General features: G+C 44.4%; 2 protein-coding genes across 5 annotated transcripts in view; both read left to right on the top strand.

Annotated features, from left to right (window-relative positions):
• Positions 1–4,518: 4,518 nt before the first annotated feature.
• On the top strand, positions 4,519–9,675 carry LOC116221603 (leukocyte cell-derived chemotaxin-2-like). 2 transcript variants are annotated; one of them, XM_031572817.2, is made up of 6 exons: positions 4,519–4,607; positions 4,752–4,798; positions 5,905–6,264; positions 6,450–6,537; positions 7,823–7,968; positions 8,857–9,675. In XM_031572817.2, the coding sequence occupies exons 2-6, from the start codon at positions 4,768–4,770 to the stop codon at positions 9,021–9,023; spliced, it is 792 nt and encodes a 263-aa protein (XP_031428677.1). In that variant the 5' UTR covers positions 4,519–4,607; positions 4,752–4,767; the 3' UTR covers positions 9,024–9,675. The 2 variants fall into 2 exon arrangements, with proteins under 2 accessions (XP_031428677.1, XP_031428676.1); XM_031572816.2 differs by having other exon boundaries at positions 6,447–6,537.
• A 1,097-nt stretch (positions 9,676–10,772) lies between these two features.
• Positions 10,773–11,919, top strand: part of sh3pxd2b (SH3 and PX domains 2B) — a 41,155-nt gene continuing 40,008 nt past the window's right edge. For all 3 annotated transcript variants that reach the window (XM_031572154.1, XM_031572153.1, XM_031572152.1), the window contains exon 1: positions 10,773–11,104. In XM_031572154.1, the coding sequence (XP_031428014.1) occupies positions 11,070–11,104 (35 nt within the window). In that variant the 5' untranslated portion in view covers positions 10,773–11,069. The remainder of the gene's footprint in view (positions 11,105–11,919) is intronic.

Raw genomic sequence — 11,919 nt, 5'->3', positions numbered from 1 at the left:
TTTAATGGGACGGGTGAGCTTGCACATGTCTCGCTGCAGCCTTTCAAAGTTGGGTGGTATAGTAGACAGAGTGCATCTCATCTCTGCCGTTACATCCATTTGCGAACGGTACTTTTATTTCATGCACACAAGAGCACTAAATCCGGCTTCACACAAATATGTGCTTCCAAAAGAAAACCAACAGTTTTAAAGCACACTGTGAGATCTCGAGGGGAACTCTTCTCTTGCGCCAAACCAGAAATCCTCCACCGCCACTCGCGAATGCAGCCCCTGTTGCGTTCTATCAAGAAAGATTTTGGTTTCCCCACATATTCTTTATGTGTTGTCTCAAAATGTCTTTTGAGCTTGTTGGGTTTCATGCTCTCGGTAGACAGGACATTTAGGCTTCTCCTCGTTGTTTTCAGTTATGCTAGTAAATCCATACTGAAGGAAGGTTTCATCATATTTTCGCTGTCTTTTTGGTGTCTGTTTCTGAGTTTCACTTGAAGATGTTGGCGACTCGCGTGGGTGAAGAAATCTTTCCATTTTCTTAATTGTATTTCTCTCGCTCTGATTTTCTTGCTAGCTAGCTTACTTTCTGCGCGGTTTATGTTTGATGTTATGTTTATGTTGATATGTGTGGTCGTGTGAATCAAGATATGCCGAGTGCCCGCATTTTATTTGAATTCGATATTTATGAGGGGTTGTTTTGAATTGTGTGTGGTGTTTTTATTTTTATAATAAAAAAAATTATTTATATGTTTTTGTATTGATCACTTACTATTTCAGGCGACCCCATTTCAATTCCATGCGACCCCACTAGGGGTCGCGACCCCAAGGTTGGGAACCACTGCTCTAGGGGAACAGGCGCAGTAGAAGGATCTTGGTTTTTTTATGTGTAGCTTGCTTAAGTACTTGCGCGAATATCTCATCTGGCACACTGTGTGTGTCTGTGTGAGTGAGTGAGTGTGAGTGAGTGTGTGTGTGTGAGTAAGTGTGTGTGTGTGTGTGTGTGTGAGTGTGAGTGTGAGTGTGAGTGTGTGTGTGTGTGTGTGTGTGTGTGTGTGTACCTCAGGTTGTCTCCTTCTGCGAGCCAATGCTCCCTCCAGGCCATGTCTTCTGTTCGTCCTGGCACTCTGCCATGCTCCTGCTCTTCATCAAAGCAGTGGATGTGTGTGTGTGTGTGTGTGCGTGTGTGTGTGTGTGTGTGTGTGTGTGTGTGTGTGTGTGTGTGTGTGTGTGTGTGTGTGTGTGTGTGTGTGTGTGTGTGTGTGTGTGAGTGTGTGTGTGTGTGTGTGTGTGTGTGTGTGTGTGTGTGTGTGTGTGTGTGTGTGTGTGTGTGTGTGTGTGTGTGAGGATATGTGTATGGATGTGTGTTCATCCACACCCTCCTACCCACTGTGACTCACACACTCCATCCATGCCAGGTTGAGCTGGGCCTGGACGGGCCAGGCGGCGCTCTGTCAGCCCCGGAGGCCCACGGAGGCTTTGATCAATATGTGATTGACTGCGACGCGTGTGACATTCATCTCACCTGTTCCATCAAACACACACACACACACACATACACCTCTCCCCCCTGGAAGAGTCGTGCAGATTGAAGAGCTGTCTGTTTCTTACCTGCTGTTCAGAGGGGGACTGTGGTGAACCATAATAACTCCAACCTCCCCCCACACACACACACACACACACCCCACCACGCCAGGTCACCTTTCTTGTCCGGCACGACATCTCCCCCATTCATCCTGACCGCTTGGCATGACTGAGGCTGCCGTCGGATCATGATTCGCTTTGAAATGGAGCTGGCCCTGAATCACAAGGTGAAAATGGAAAAAGTGACCTGAATGGAATGTCTGCTCAGAATGGAATATCTATACACTGGATGGGACTGAAAGACCTCAACTTGTTTGGGAATCACAATACGATCAAAAGCATAACACAACATAGCCATGCTGCATCTGGTGATTGTAGGTTATCAATTAAAATTCAAAAATGAGCTCAGTATTGACGGTATTGGCTTTTTTTCTTCACGCACCAGTAAATGCAATCCGAGGGTGTTGTCCTGGCCTGGAAAACATCTTGTTCTTGTTTATTCCTTGTTTCCTGACCTTTGGTTGATAACACACACAGCATGCTTGCTTCAGGTGGAGAGTGTCTAAGGCTGGTGACCAGGTTATCCCTTAGAGATACATGGACGCGCTGTCACAGAATACCCAGAGGGCAAAACACTGCCCCCTGTCGGCGACTTCTGGAATAGACCAACACTGGTCTCCAGTACCCCCTAACTTTGTCACCCCCCCCCCCCCCACACACACACACACACACACTCTCTCTCTCACACACACACACACACACACACACACACACACACACACACACACTCACCCAAAAAAAAAAAAACATTAACGTAGGCATTTGCAGAGAAGGCAACTATGTAAGTGGGTTATAAGCTGAGCCTGATGCATCAGATCTCCTACCCACCATTGGCTTCCATGTTCCAGTGAGCCTTCTAAGATTAACATCTGTCAGACCTGTCAGGTATTGGTGCAGTTAATGAAGAGGTGAAATATCGAAGCCGTGTTTTTCTAGCCGTCTGGCAGCTGTTGGCTGATCTGTTCAGTAGAAGTAAAAATGACTCCAAGTTACTTACCTTCTCTGGCACTTTTGCTGTTCGTCTTTTTGCTCTGTGATTGTTAGGCATGAATATCATTTGATTTCCCCCAGTAGTTGGCGAGGGGAGTTTGAAGAATGAGAATGGATTTCATGTCTGGAGTAAGTGGTGCATTGCTGCAATTCGAAGAAGGCGGGGAAGGAGAGAGAGAGTGAGAGAGAGAGAGAGAGAGAGAGAGAGAGGGATGAAAAGAGAGGGCGAGGGAACAGGAGAGAGAGCTCTGTGGCCTGTTGCTAGGAAACACTTGTGGCATCTTCCTACTCTACTTGAAATGCCAGAGGAAGAAAACTGTCTAAGGGAGCGGAGTGAAATGTCAAACAAATCTCTGTGGACTTTTGCAGCAGACTTCATATAACCCTTTCAGCGTGAAATGTTTATGAAAAACCCTGGGTATTACGCAGCACGCACATATTGTGTGATATTAAAGCTTGCATTTCGTGCATTGCAGTATAGTGTATTTCAAACTAATACCTCACCATATGGTCAATCGAGCTGCTGTATAATCTCCTTCTGAGATACATGATTATAAAAGCCCGTACGAGCACCCAGAAAGTAAAGCCTGAATTCTCCATCTTCTCCATTTAATTTATTTAGTCCGTATCTCTCTCGGTTAGCTCCCCTCAACACATACTGACACACAGTTTGACTAAAATGCACACTCACTACAAAATTCTTCTTGTGAGAAAGTAAACTATCAAGTTCTCCAGTTTAACACAACTGAGACAGTGGGCCCAGAAACCTTTGGCCTCCTATGATGTCTGATTGCCTTCTAAAGCTGATCCTCACGTTAGAGAGAGAGCGTGTTGACGTGTCCTGTCTCAAAGCGGTCCCCTATGCCCACACGTCCCTCTGTAGGATCACGTTCATGATGCCACATAGAGGGGGAGCCGTGACATGCCAGTCGTTAAGGGTGCAGGGTTTACAAACGAACCGTGCGACAGGCGTCAAACTTCGCTACGGTCCTGGATGTTGAATGTTGTCAGGCATTTTTGAGGTTGAAACTGCGATTACTGTCCACTGACTTTATATGGAAAATAGCTGTGGAGACTTAGCTCACTGAGTATTCTTTCCTCAGGCAGGAAAAATGACACAATATGAGTTTCTATTGGTGCGCAAGACAGAGTGGATGATGAAAGAATTTCCATTTTTGGTTGAACCGTTCCCTTAAGGACGCCAACATCAATGAAAGTCAAATCAAAAGAAAGATAACAACAACCCCAATGTTATATCATTGGTCATATTCTGTCATACCTGCATACTTTCATTAAAAGACATTTGTTATGACATACTAATGACATGGATTAGATGTTCTTTTGGAAATGCAATTAAAGTGTAATTCCTGTAAATTAAGTCACTGTCAAAAGTACTGAAGACATGGATGTAGGCCCGATAGTAAACATTTCAGCAGTGTTTGACTGGAAAAACAGATCACTTTGGAGGGTACTGTGAAGTATGGAGTGTGACTGCAGTAGTTATGACTGAGCTTCGGATACTCCAACACATGCAGAAACAAGAGGTTTCTGTGGTGTCCTTAAACTGCATCTCACCAAGACCTGGTACCTATAATCAGGGCAAGCATTTTATTAGGTAACCTTTCACAACAGTTCTTTCAGGCCCCTTTTCATGGTGGAGAGAGGAATATGTCTTTGGAGGCCAGTATCAATATTGACTAAAGCAGAACTCACTGTGGCCAGGACTGAAGGGGACAACATTGAAAAGAGAGAGAGAGAGTGTAAGAGAGAAAAAGAGAGAGAGAGAGAGTAAGAGAGAGAGAGAGAGAGAGTAAGAGAGAGAGAGTGAGAGAGAGAAAGAGAGAGATAGTGAGAGAGAGAGAAAGTGAGAGAGAGAGAGAGAGAGAGAGAGTAAGAGAGAGAGAGTGAGAGAGAGAAAGAGAGAGAGAGCAAATCTCAATCCACACAGACTTCTCTTTGTTGCTGTTCAGAGGCTCTGCAGACAGGTAAGCACAGCATTTCAGTCAAGGCACGCTACAGCTAAAAATATACAGTAACCTAAAAGAAAGCTCTTAGTCGCAGAAATGTTTGAAATAGGCACGTTTTTTAGCACCTATGGCGCTGTTTTGCATATTCTTTCTGTACCACAGCCTACAGACTCTAAGAATGCTGGTGAGAACTTCACTGCTCTTGTGCTGTAAGTACAACCACATCAGCTTTGCACCTCTCAGACAGGGCGCCCGTTTGACTGGTTTTAATCAGGCATTCATCTTTTATGCACATTTCAATGCATTATTAATCACTCGATGCAGAAATATTAATCAAGCAACACAGCCGTTACATTATATGTAAATACATACCTTGTGAATTTTGCATGAATTCTACTTAATTTAAACCGGTGCTAGGAGAGAGCTTAATAGCATAAGCGTATAGTTTGGAAGCATAATTGAGTGTCTCATGCCACATTATTGTAATTATGAATGCCTGAATGCCTAATCTCAGAAGATACTTCAACACTACCAAAGGATGGCCATCTTATTACAGAAGGAAATACAATGTCTACATTGCATAGAGTATAAGAAGATATAAATGCACAGAGACATGTGTAGCCATCACTGAGTGTGTGTGTGTGGGTTGGTGTGTGTGCGTGTTCGTACACGTGCGCGTGTGTGTGTGTGTGTGTGTGTATAAAGAGAGATGAGAGAAAGCAAGAGAGATGGACAGTGAGGGTTAAAGAGTGAAGAGAGAGAGAGAGAGAGAGACTAACTAAAACCATCCAGTGTTCTTTATCTCTGCAGTGTCCATCAACTTTTCAAGGTAGTGGAGGTAATTAAATTCAGAGTGTGTGTGCGCTGGTGTGTTTTTCTAGATTATCATTGTATTACATGGTCTTGAGAGAATTAATCTATGAGAGAAAAAAATAATACCTTGATAAACAGCGCATTTCAATTACCCTGCTGCCCCTTGTCCTCTGGACGCCCGGAAAGAGGCAGGAGATTCACTCAAGTCAGTGGTGCCGAGGCCCTTAATGAATTATCAAATATGTGTTTATGCAGGGAAGGGGTTAGTGGAAGAAAACCTCTCACACACTCTCTGTGACCCATTGAGCTCACACTCAACCTGGTAAACCTTCACTTTGAAGTGTGTATTTTGCCACTGAGATAATCTTGGATAATCCCTGCCACATTTTCAGAAGTGACGCAAACTTCTTTTTTTTTCTCGTCTCCGTAATGTAATCCTGTATTCTTCATCTACTTTTTTCTTTTCTTCCTCCTATTTGTTTTTTTCTTTTTGCATTTCAAGTGCTTCTGCTAGGCCTCTGCCTGGGGATGGAGACAGAGAGAGAGGGGAAGGTGAAAAAAGAACAAAAGGGAAATGTGTCTTCACACAACAAAGCGCGCAGCGGCAGCAGCAGCACCAGCGTGGCAGCCACAGCCCGAGCGCCAACCGGAGCCAGGAGCGGGACCGGGCAAAACAAAGGCCAAGCCAAGAGGACGGGGAGCGACAAAGTGGCAAAGAGTCAAAGGAAAACCACAGGGCCGCGGAACGACGCGGGCTGCGCTGCCATCGGCGGCATATGCCAACGCAACACCTACGTGTGCCAAGGCAGATACCTAAAGGAGAAGTGTGCCGGCTCGCCCGGGCGCCATTGCTGCATGCCAGGTTCTCTGCATCACCGGGAGCCCGTTCTAAACATCTACATTTCCAACTTTTATTCATTTTTTTTAAAAAACCTGTAAACATCTCCCATGGAGTCACACATGCTGAAATGCTTCTCTCTCTCTCTCTCTCTCTCTCTCTCTCTCTCTCTCTCTCTCTCTCTCGTTTTCCCCTCTTCTCTGCAGCAGGGGCCTGGAATGTGTTCTGTGCTGGGCACCATCACAATCGAGTGAGGGCCTGCGATGGGTTTGGCTGTGGAGCCTTCAACTCTGTCAGGTAGTCTACCTCTGGCAGTGCTGTCTCCCTCCCCACAGTGAGCAGCAGACGGCCCTCATCTGGCCCGGAACCGGGTCTCCCTGCTGTCTGAATCCAGGTCTCCCTGCTGTCTGGAACCGGGTCTCCCTGCTGTCTGGGACCGGCTCTCCCTGCTGTCTGAAGGCATTTCATCCTCCTCCTGTGCCTTTTACCTCCAAGGGGTTCAGTCGACAGAGCTCTGTCAGTGATGTTTGTTTGTCAAATGATGTTTTTTATCCAAAGCAACGTACGTCACAGGTAATGTGGACGTGATATCTGGGGAGTTCAGGTCTACCTGGCACGGATCCGGCCCTCCTCTGGTCCGGAGTCAGATGCTAGGCGGGAATTGTGTGTGTATGCACAATAGGGCATTACATGGTATTTGGTATAAAGAGGCTGATTATACGAGAGAGGACAGGTTAATATAGAGCTCATACTGTGGCAAACTATGTTCAGTAGAATGATAATATGGGAGGAAACTGCTCAGTTTATGCATTAAGCTGCCATTGTCATCATGGGCAGTGAACTCTCATTGTCTTTTAATTGCCATCGACTTGACTAAATGCCATTTATTTTACTTAAAGCATTCCTCCCTAAAAAATATGGGCATTATATCAAGCATTTGAGGCTTATTATTTTTGGTTGGCTGCTTTTATGTGTAGGTGTGCGTCTTAGCCTCCTCTCTCTTTAATCCCCACTGAAACGAGTGCGGGGACCTGCGGTGGGAATATCTGCCCTGACTGACATTCACAGATTCCTTTATGTTCTTTCGCCTCAAGTCTGGAAGCCACAGAAGTCATTTTCTGGCAAGTAGGCGCTCTAGAAGTGTTCACTCCAAAGTGAGACTAAAAAATGAGCACAGAGAGATTGCAGTGAGGAATGATCTGTGGAGACGCCTGTAGAAGTGTGTCATCCTCGCCGAGCTGTCATTAGCCTTTTGTCTGTGTTTTACTGTTCTTCACTTGTCTGATTGCTCACTTAGCAATTGTTCACAACATAGAAAAGTGGAAACTGATTACAGTTCAAAGGGCATGTTTCTTTTTCCAACCAAGTTTGACAGTCATCACAAGAAAGGAATGCATGCCACCGGAATATCAAAATAATTGACATTGTGCATTTGACATTAGCATTGTGCATTTTACCTGTCTTTCAATGTTCTCTTTCAGTGTAAGAGTTGCATAATGCAGTAGCAAATGGTATTGCATGGTTTTATCAAATGCTTTGCATATAAGGCTGTTAATGTTATTGGCTCATTTATGTCTTGCAGAAATAGTGCTCTTCACAAAGGAGTTGACGTTATGTGTGATGATTATGGCAACATCAATGCACCTTTCACCGGTACATTGGGTGGTCCTGTTGGCCGCCGCGGAACTGATGGCATCCAGTTTGATGGCGTTAAACTCTCCAACTCTGGTAAGTCTACTGTCTTACATTAACTCTTCTCAGAGTATGAGCCCGACAGCGGTGATTCCGGACGTGGAAACTTTCCTTACTGAGGTGCATCTACCTGATTGTCCTGAATGAGAGAGGAAGAGCAACAAACAAAGTGCATTGAACTCTTCTTGGTCCAAGGAATGCATTTGGTAGCATTTTGTACTACTGGGCATATGGCTCAAAAGTTACGTGCATATATGCACCTCCAACTTTAACCCATTGGTGGCGCTAGAGTTCTCAAGGCACAGACATGAAACTTGGTGAAAATAATCATGGAGACTTTCCCCAATCAGGGCAAGGCATAAGCTCCAATGGCCGAAGAAGATAAAGAAGATGATTAATAAGAAAAGGTAGAACACAAAGGCTGCCTGCGTAGCTTTTTTCCTTGACCCCCCATTACAGAAGCGAGCCAGAAACCCCCGCGCAGTGTTAGCGCAGGGCACGTCCAGGGCTAATATCTCATTAGAGAGGAAGCTAGGACTGATTTTGGAGGATTAGGGGAGAGCGTGGAGGAGGGCTGAGATCTCCCTGAACTTCTCATTGCCTTTGACATCAGGACCTTGGAATTTATGAAATCCCATCAAAGGCAAAAAACTCATAATCGTTCCACGCTAATGACCATCATTAGAGTGGAAAACGGCATTACTATTAGAGTAAGCAATGCGGATTAGCAAGCAGCGTTTCTTACTGAACAAACACGTAATAAATGCAGAGAGGCAGTGAACTGCATCATGGGGGGAGTATGTTGCCCCCCCCCCTTTCTGTTATGGAGAGGGGAATAGACATGAGCTGTAGCAGGCACAAATCATCACAGCTTTTTCAGATGCCTGACACATGGCGTGTGGCCTGTCTGCTTTGCTTCTGCAGCGCACTGTGTGAAGATCTTCAACATCCGCCCCCACCGCTACACAGGGCCCATCTCCCAGGGCGAGACGCTGGGCTACCTGCTGCCTCTGCAGGACCGCTTCTCTGGCATCGCCTCACATCTGGAGCTGCAGATGTGTGACCTGTCCGACCCCACACCCTTCATCTGAAACATCAGTGGACAGGATTATGAAACAGGCCTGTGAGGGGTGTTATATATGTAGACTAATGTGGCAGTAAGCCTGATTGCTCCCTTCTGGTGTAATATTTACATTTACATTTGCATTTAGTCATTTAGCAGATGCTTTTGTCCAAAGCGACGTACAAGGGAGAGAACAGTCAAGCTATGAGCAATAGAGACCTAGTGTAACAATAAGTACTATTTTACATAAGAAATAGAGAGAGAAAAAAAAAGTGCAGGAATGTAACTGCTGTAAGTGCAAGTTAAGTACCATTGCAGTGTTTCCATCATTCTTTAACACAGAAGAGCTTTTCAACAGTACAGCTGTCAATGTTTCTGCCATAGCCAGGGTAGCTTTATAATGCTTACTTACTTCACAGTTTGCAGAAGGCGCAGACAGATATTATTATTCATTGAGGTTGCATTTTAAATATAATCCATTGACCCAATGCAGATATTTCTATGCTTTCCTACCACAAGATGGCAGTAGATGTGCATTTAATTTTTTGCAGATGACTCACAACTAGGCCACTTAAGCTGTTTGCAAATATTCCTCTCAGACAGTTGTGTACAAAGCAATAATGAAGGGCAAAACTTTTTGCAGATAGTAAAGAATCTTAATAAACTGTCACTTTACTTTATGAACCACATTTTATTACTTTGATGATTTCTCATAGTGAGAGCAAGTGTCAGAAGAGTGGTAGGCCTCACTGTGCTGAGGACTTGAGTGCTACCTTAAATGTATTTATCATGTGGTATAAAATTAGATGAATGGGTTCCTACCACAAGAGAGACTTTTAGTTTTGCTATTTTTCATAAAAGACATTAACTTTTACTGCCGAGATCTATATACTGTAAGTTATGTTATTGTAGGAGAAGCCCTTATCTATAACAAATTACAGACCTGTGGTCAAATAAGATTGCCCGTTTAAGTCATCTTAAACTGCTTTCTTTTCATGATGCGCCTCAGATGGTTTTGTGCTGTTCTGTAGTGCCCACTACAGGTATAGACTCTTACATAAAATACTAGGGATTCTGATATCCTGTAAACACTAAAATCTTAAAAAATATCAGTCTCTTATTGGAGCTCAGTCTTTGCAAACACGTGTGTTAGATCTTGATGAACTTTGGCAGTGTATATAGTCAAACACAGAGATTCATTCATTCACCTCTACTCTGTGGTCTGGGCTAGAGTAGTTGCCTAGAGCTGAACACATGATCTTTGATTGAGTGTTTCTGGGGGTAACTGGTAAAATATTAGCCAAACTGCCACCTGAAATTTCAGCTACCTTCACTATGCTTCACAAGCAACACCATCCATGTTGACAAAAACCATTGGACTTCTATATGCCAAGTTGTCAGCGTCACCACATTCTCTGAAGACAACAAATAGTCGTTATTATCAGACCATAGGCAACTTATTACTGCCAACCTCCGTCTGAAAACTTCCGAAACTTTGTAGAAATGTAGACAAAACCCTGGTTCTGTTACACAGACTTGCTCAGTTGTGGAAATACAATAACCAATACACATTTACAGTTTTGTAGTTTTACGTTCCACATAACACACGAAAGTATTTTAGAATTGTAAAGTTTGCATTTGAAAGCTCAATAAAGCCATAGGCCAATGTATAACCCTCCTGTGTGCGACTTTTTGACATGGCTCACTGTGAGCGCGTCTCCTTTAAGAGCGACCAGGGCCGGGCTCCGCAGACCTCACAGCTATCGAATTAGTCTCGGTGAGCTAGGATAGGCTGGGAGTTTTGGTCCAGGCCTGGGCCAACAAACAGGACGGGAAAAAGAAAGAAGGAGCCGCTGCCGAATGTGTTACAGGAAACTCGACGTGGACTATGCACATGAATTGAACGCAGAAGACTGTTTTTTAACACGATTCGAACCCGCGAATGGTAACTGAAGTGACTGAAGATACTTTGGATTTAGTTCGGATCGCTGTTGAGCTGGACCGCAATTCTTAGTGCAATTCACGTTTGACTGCATCATGCCGAGGCGGACCGTTCACGAAGTAACAGTTCAAGATGTGCAGAAGAGGAGAAACCCCAGCAAACACTATGTAAGTCCCTGACAATGTCTAACAGGCCTACTAAATCATGGCATGGTGTGTGTCAATAAGCTCACTGTTTGCTTCAACCCCTTAGTTGCTTGCTCTTTGGTAGCCCAACATGCACGGAATTCTTCAACAAAGAAGAGAAGGAAAAATCTCCTTTAAGAGTATCAAATTACATTTAATACAAAACCAAGTTGTTTTTGAAGTTTCATTTGGTCAGCAATGTGGTTGACTTCTTTGGACTAGTGCAGTGTTTCTAGTGAATCACAAACATCTGGGGAGAAAAGTCAGTGATGAGGTCCAATTTAAACACCAGAGCTGTAGAGCGTCTTTATCTGAACTGCACCCTTACTACTCTGTTACTGTTAAGCCGTTAGGCTGTAGCATGCACGAACAATTCCAAAGGTTTTCCCAAGGCCTCAACATCTGCAAATGCCAGAGCCGCTCCTTTTCAAGAGGAATCTTTTGTGTGGACTTCCCTCCCTCCTTCCCATTCCCCCCCCCCCACCATCTATGAAAGTTTGAGCTTTACACTGGCCTGATACTGACTGTAATATTAAAGCAGCACTGTATCCATAGCCACGGTTATTACAGTTGTTTCTTGTTTGTTATCATTGTTTTGGGCTTTGTTCTGCATTCTGGTAACTGTAAGTGCTTTTGGCAACGGCACAGTTAGGTCTGATGAATGATGCCACTGGGCTCAGCCCTACCCACTCTATGAAATGAATGCAATGACATAATATGGCCATGCAGAGTTGCAGTGTTCAACTCCAAGCCCTCTTCAACTTATTTGGTGGGGAGTCAATTATTTTCTGTCCAGT

The sequence above is a fragment of the Clupea harengus genome, chromosome 8, assembly GCF_900700415.2.
Source record: "Clupea harengus chromosome 8, Ch_v2.0.2, whole genome shotgun sequence".
Taxonomy (NCBI): Eukaryota; Metazoa; Chordata; class Actinopteri; order Clupeiformes; family Clupeidae; genus Clupea; species Clupea harengus.
Note: the sequence above shows the minus strand (reverse complement) of the source record. Positions and strands in the feature narration are given on the sequence as shown.

What these genes read in the sequence shown, in the direction of transcription:
- LOC116221603 (XM_031572816.2), top strand. Translation starts at nt 4,768, where the DNA reads ATGCTGGTGAGAACTTCACTGCTCTTGTGCT. An exon ending in GCGCCATTGCTGCATGCCAG is followed by an intron (nt 6,265 to 6,446) that starts GTTCTCTGCATC and finishes TCTTCTCTGCAG; the next exon opens with CAGGGGCCTGGAATGTGTTC. An exon ending in CGTTAAACTCTCCAACTCTG is followed by an intron (nt 7,969 to 8,856) that starts GTAAGTCTACTG and finishes TTGCTTCTGCAG; the next exon opens with CGCACTGTGTGAAGATCTTC.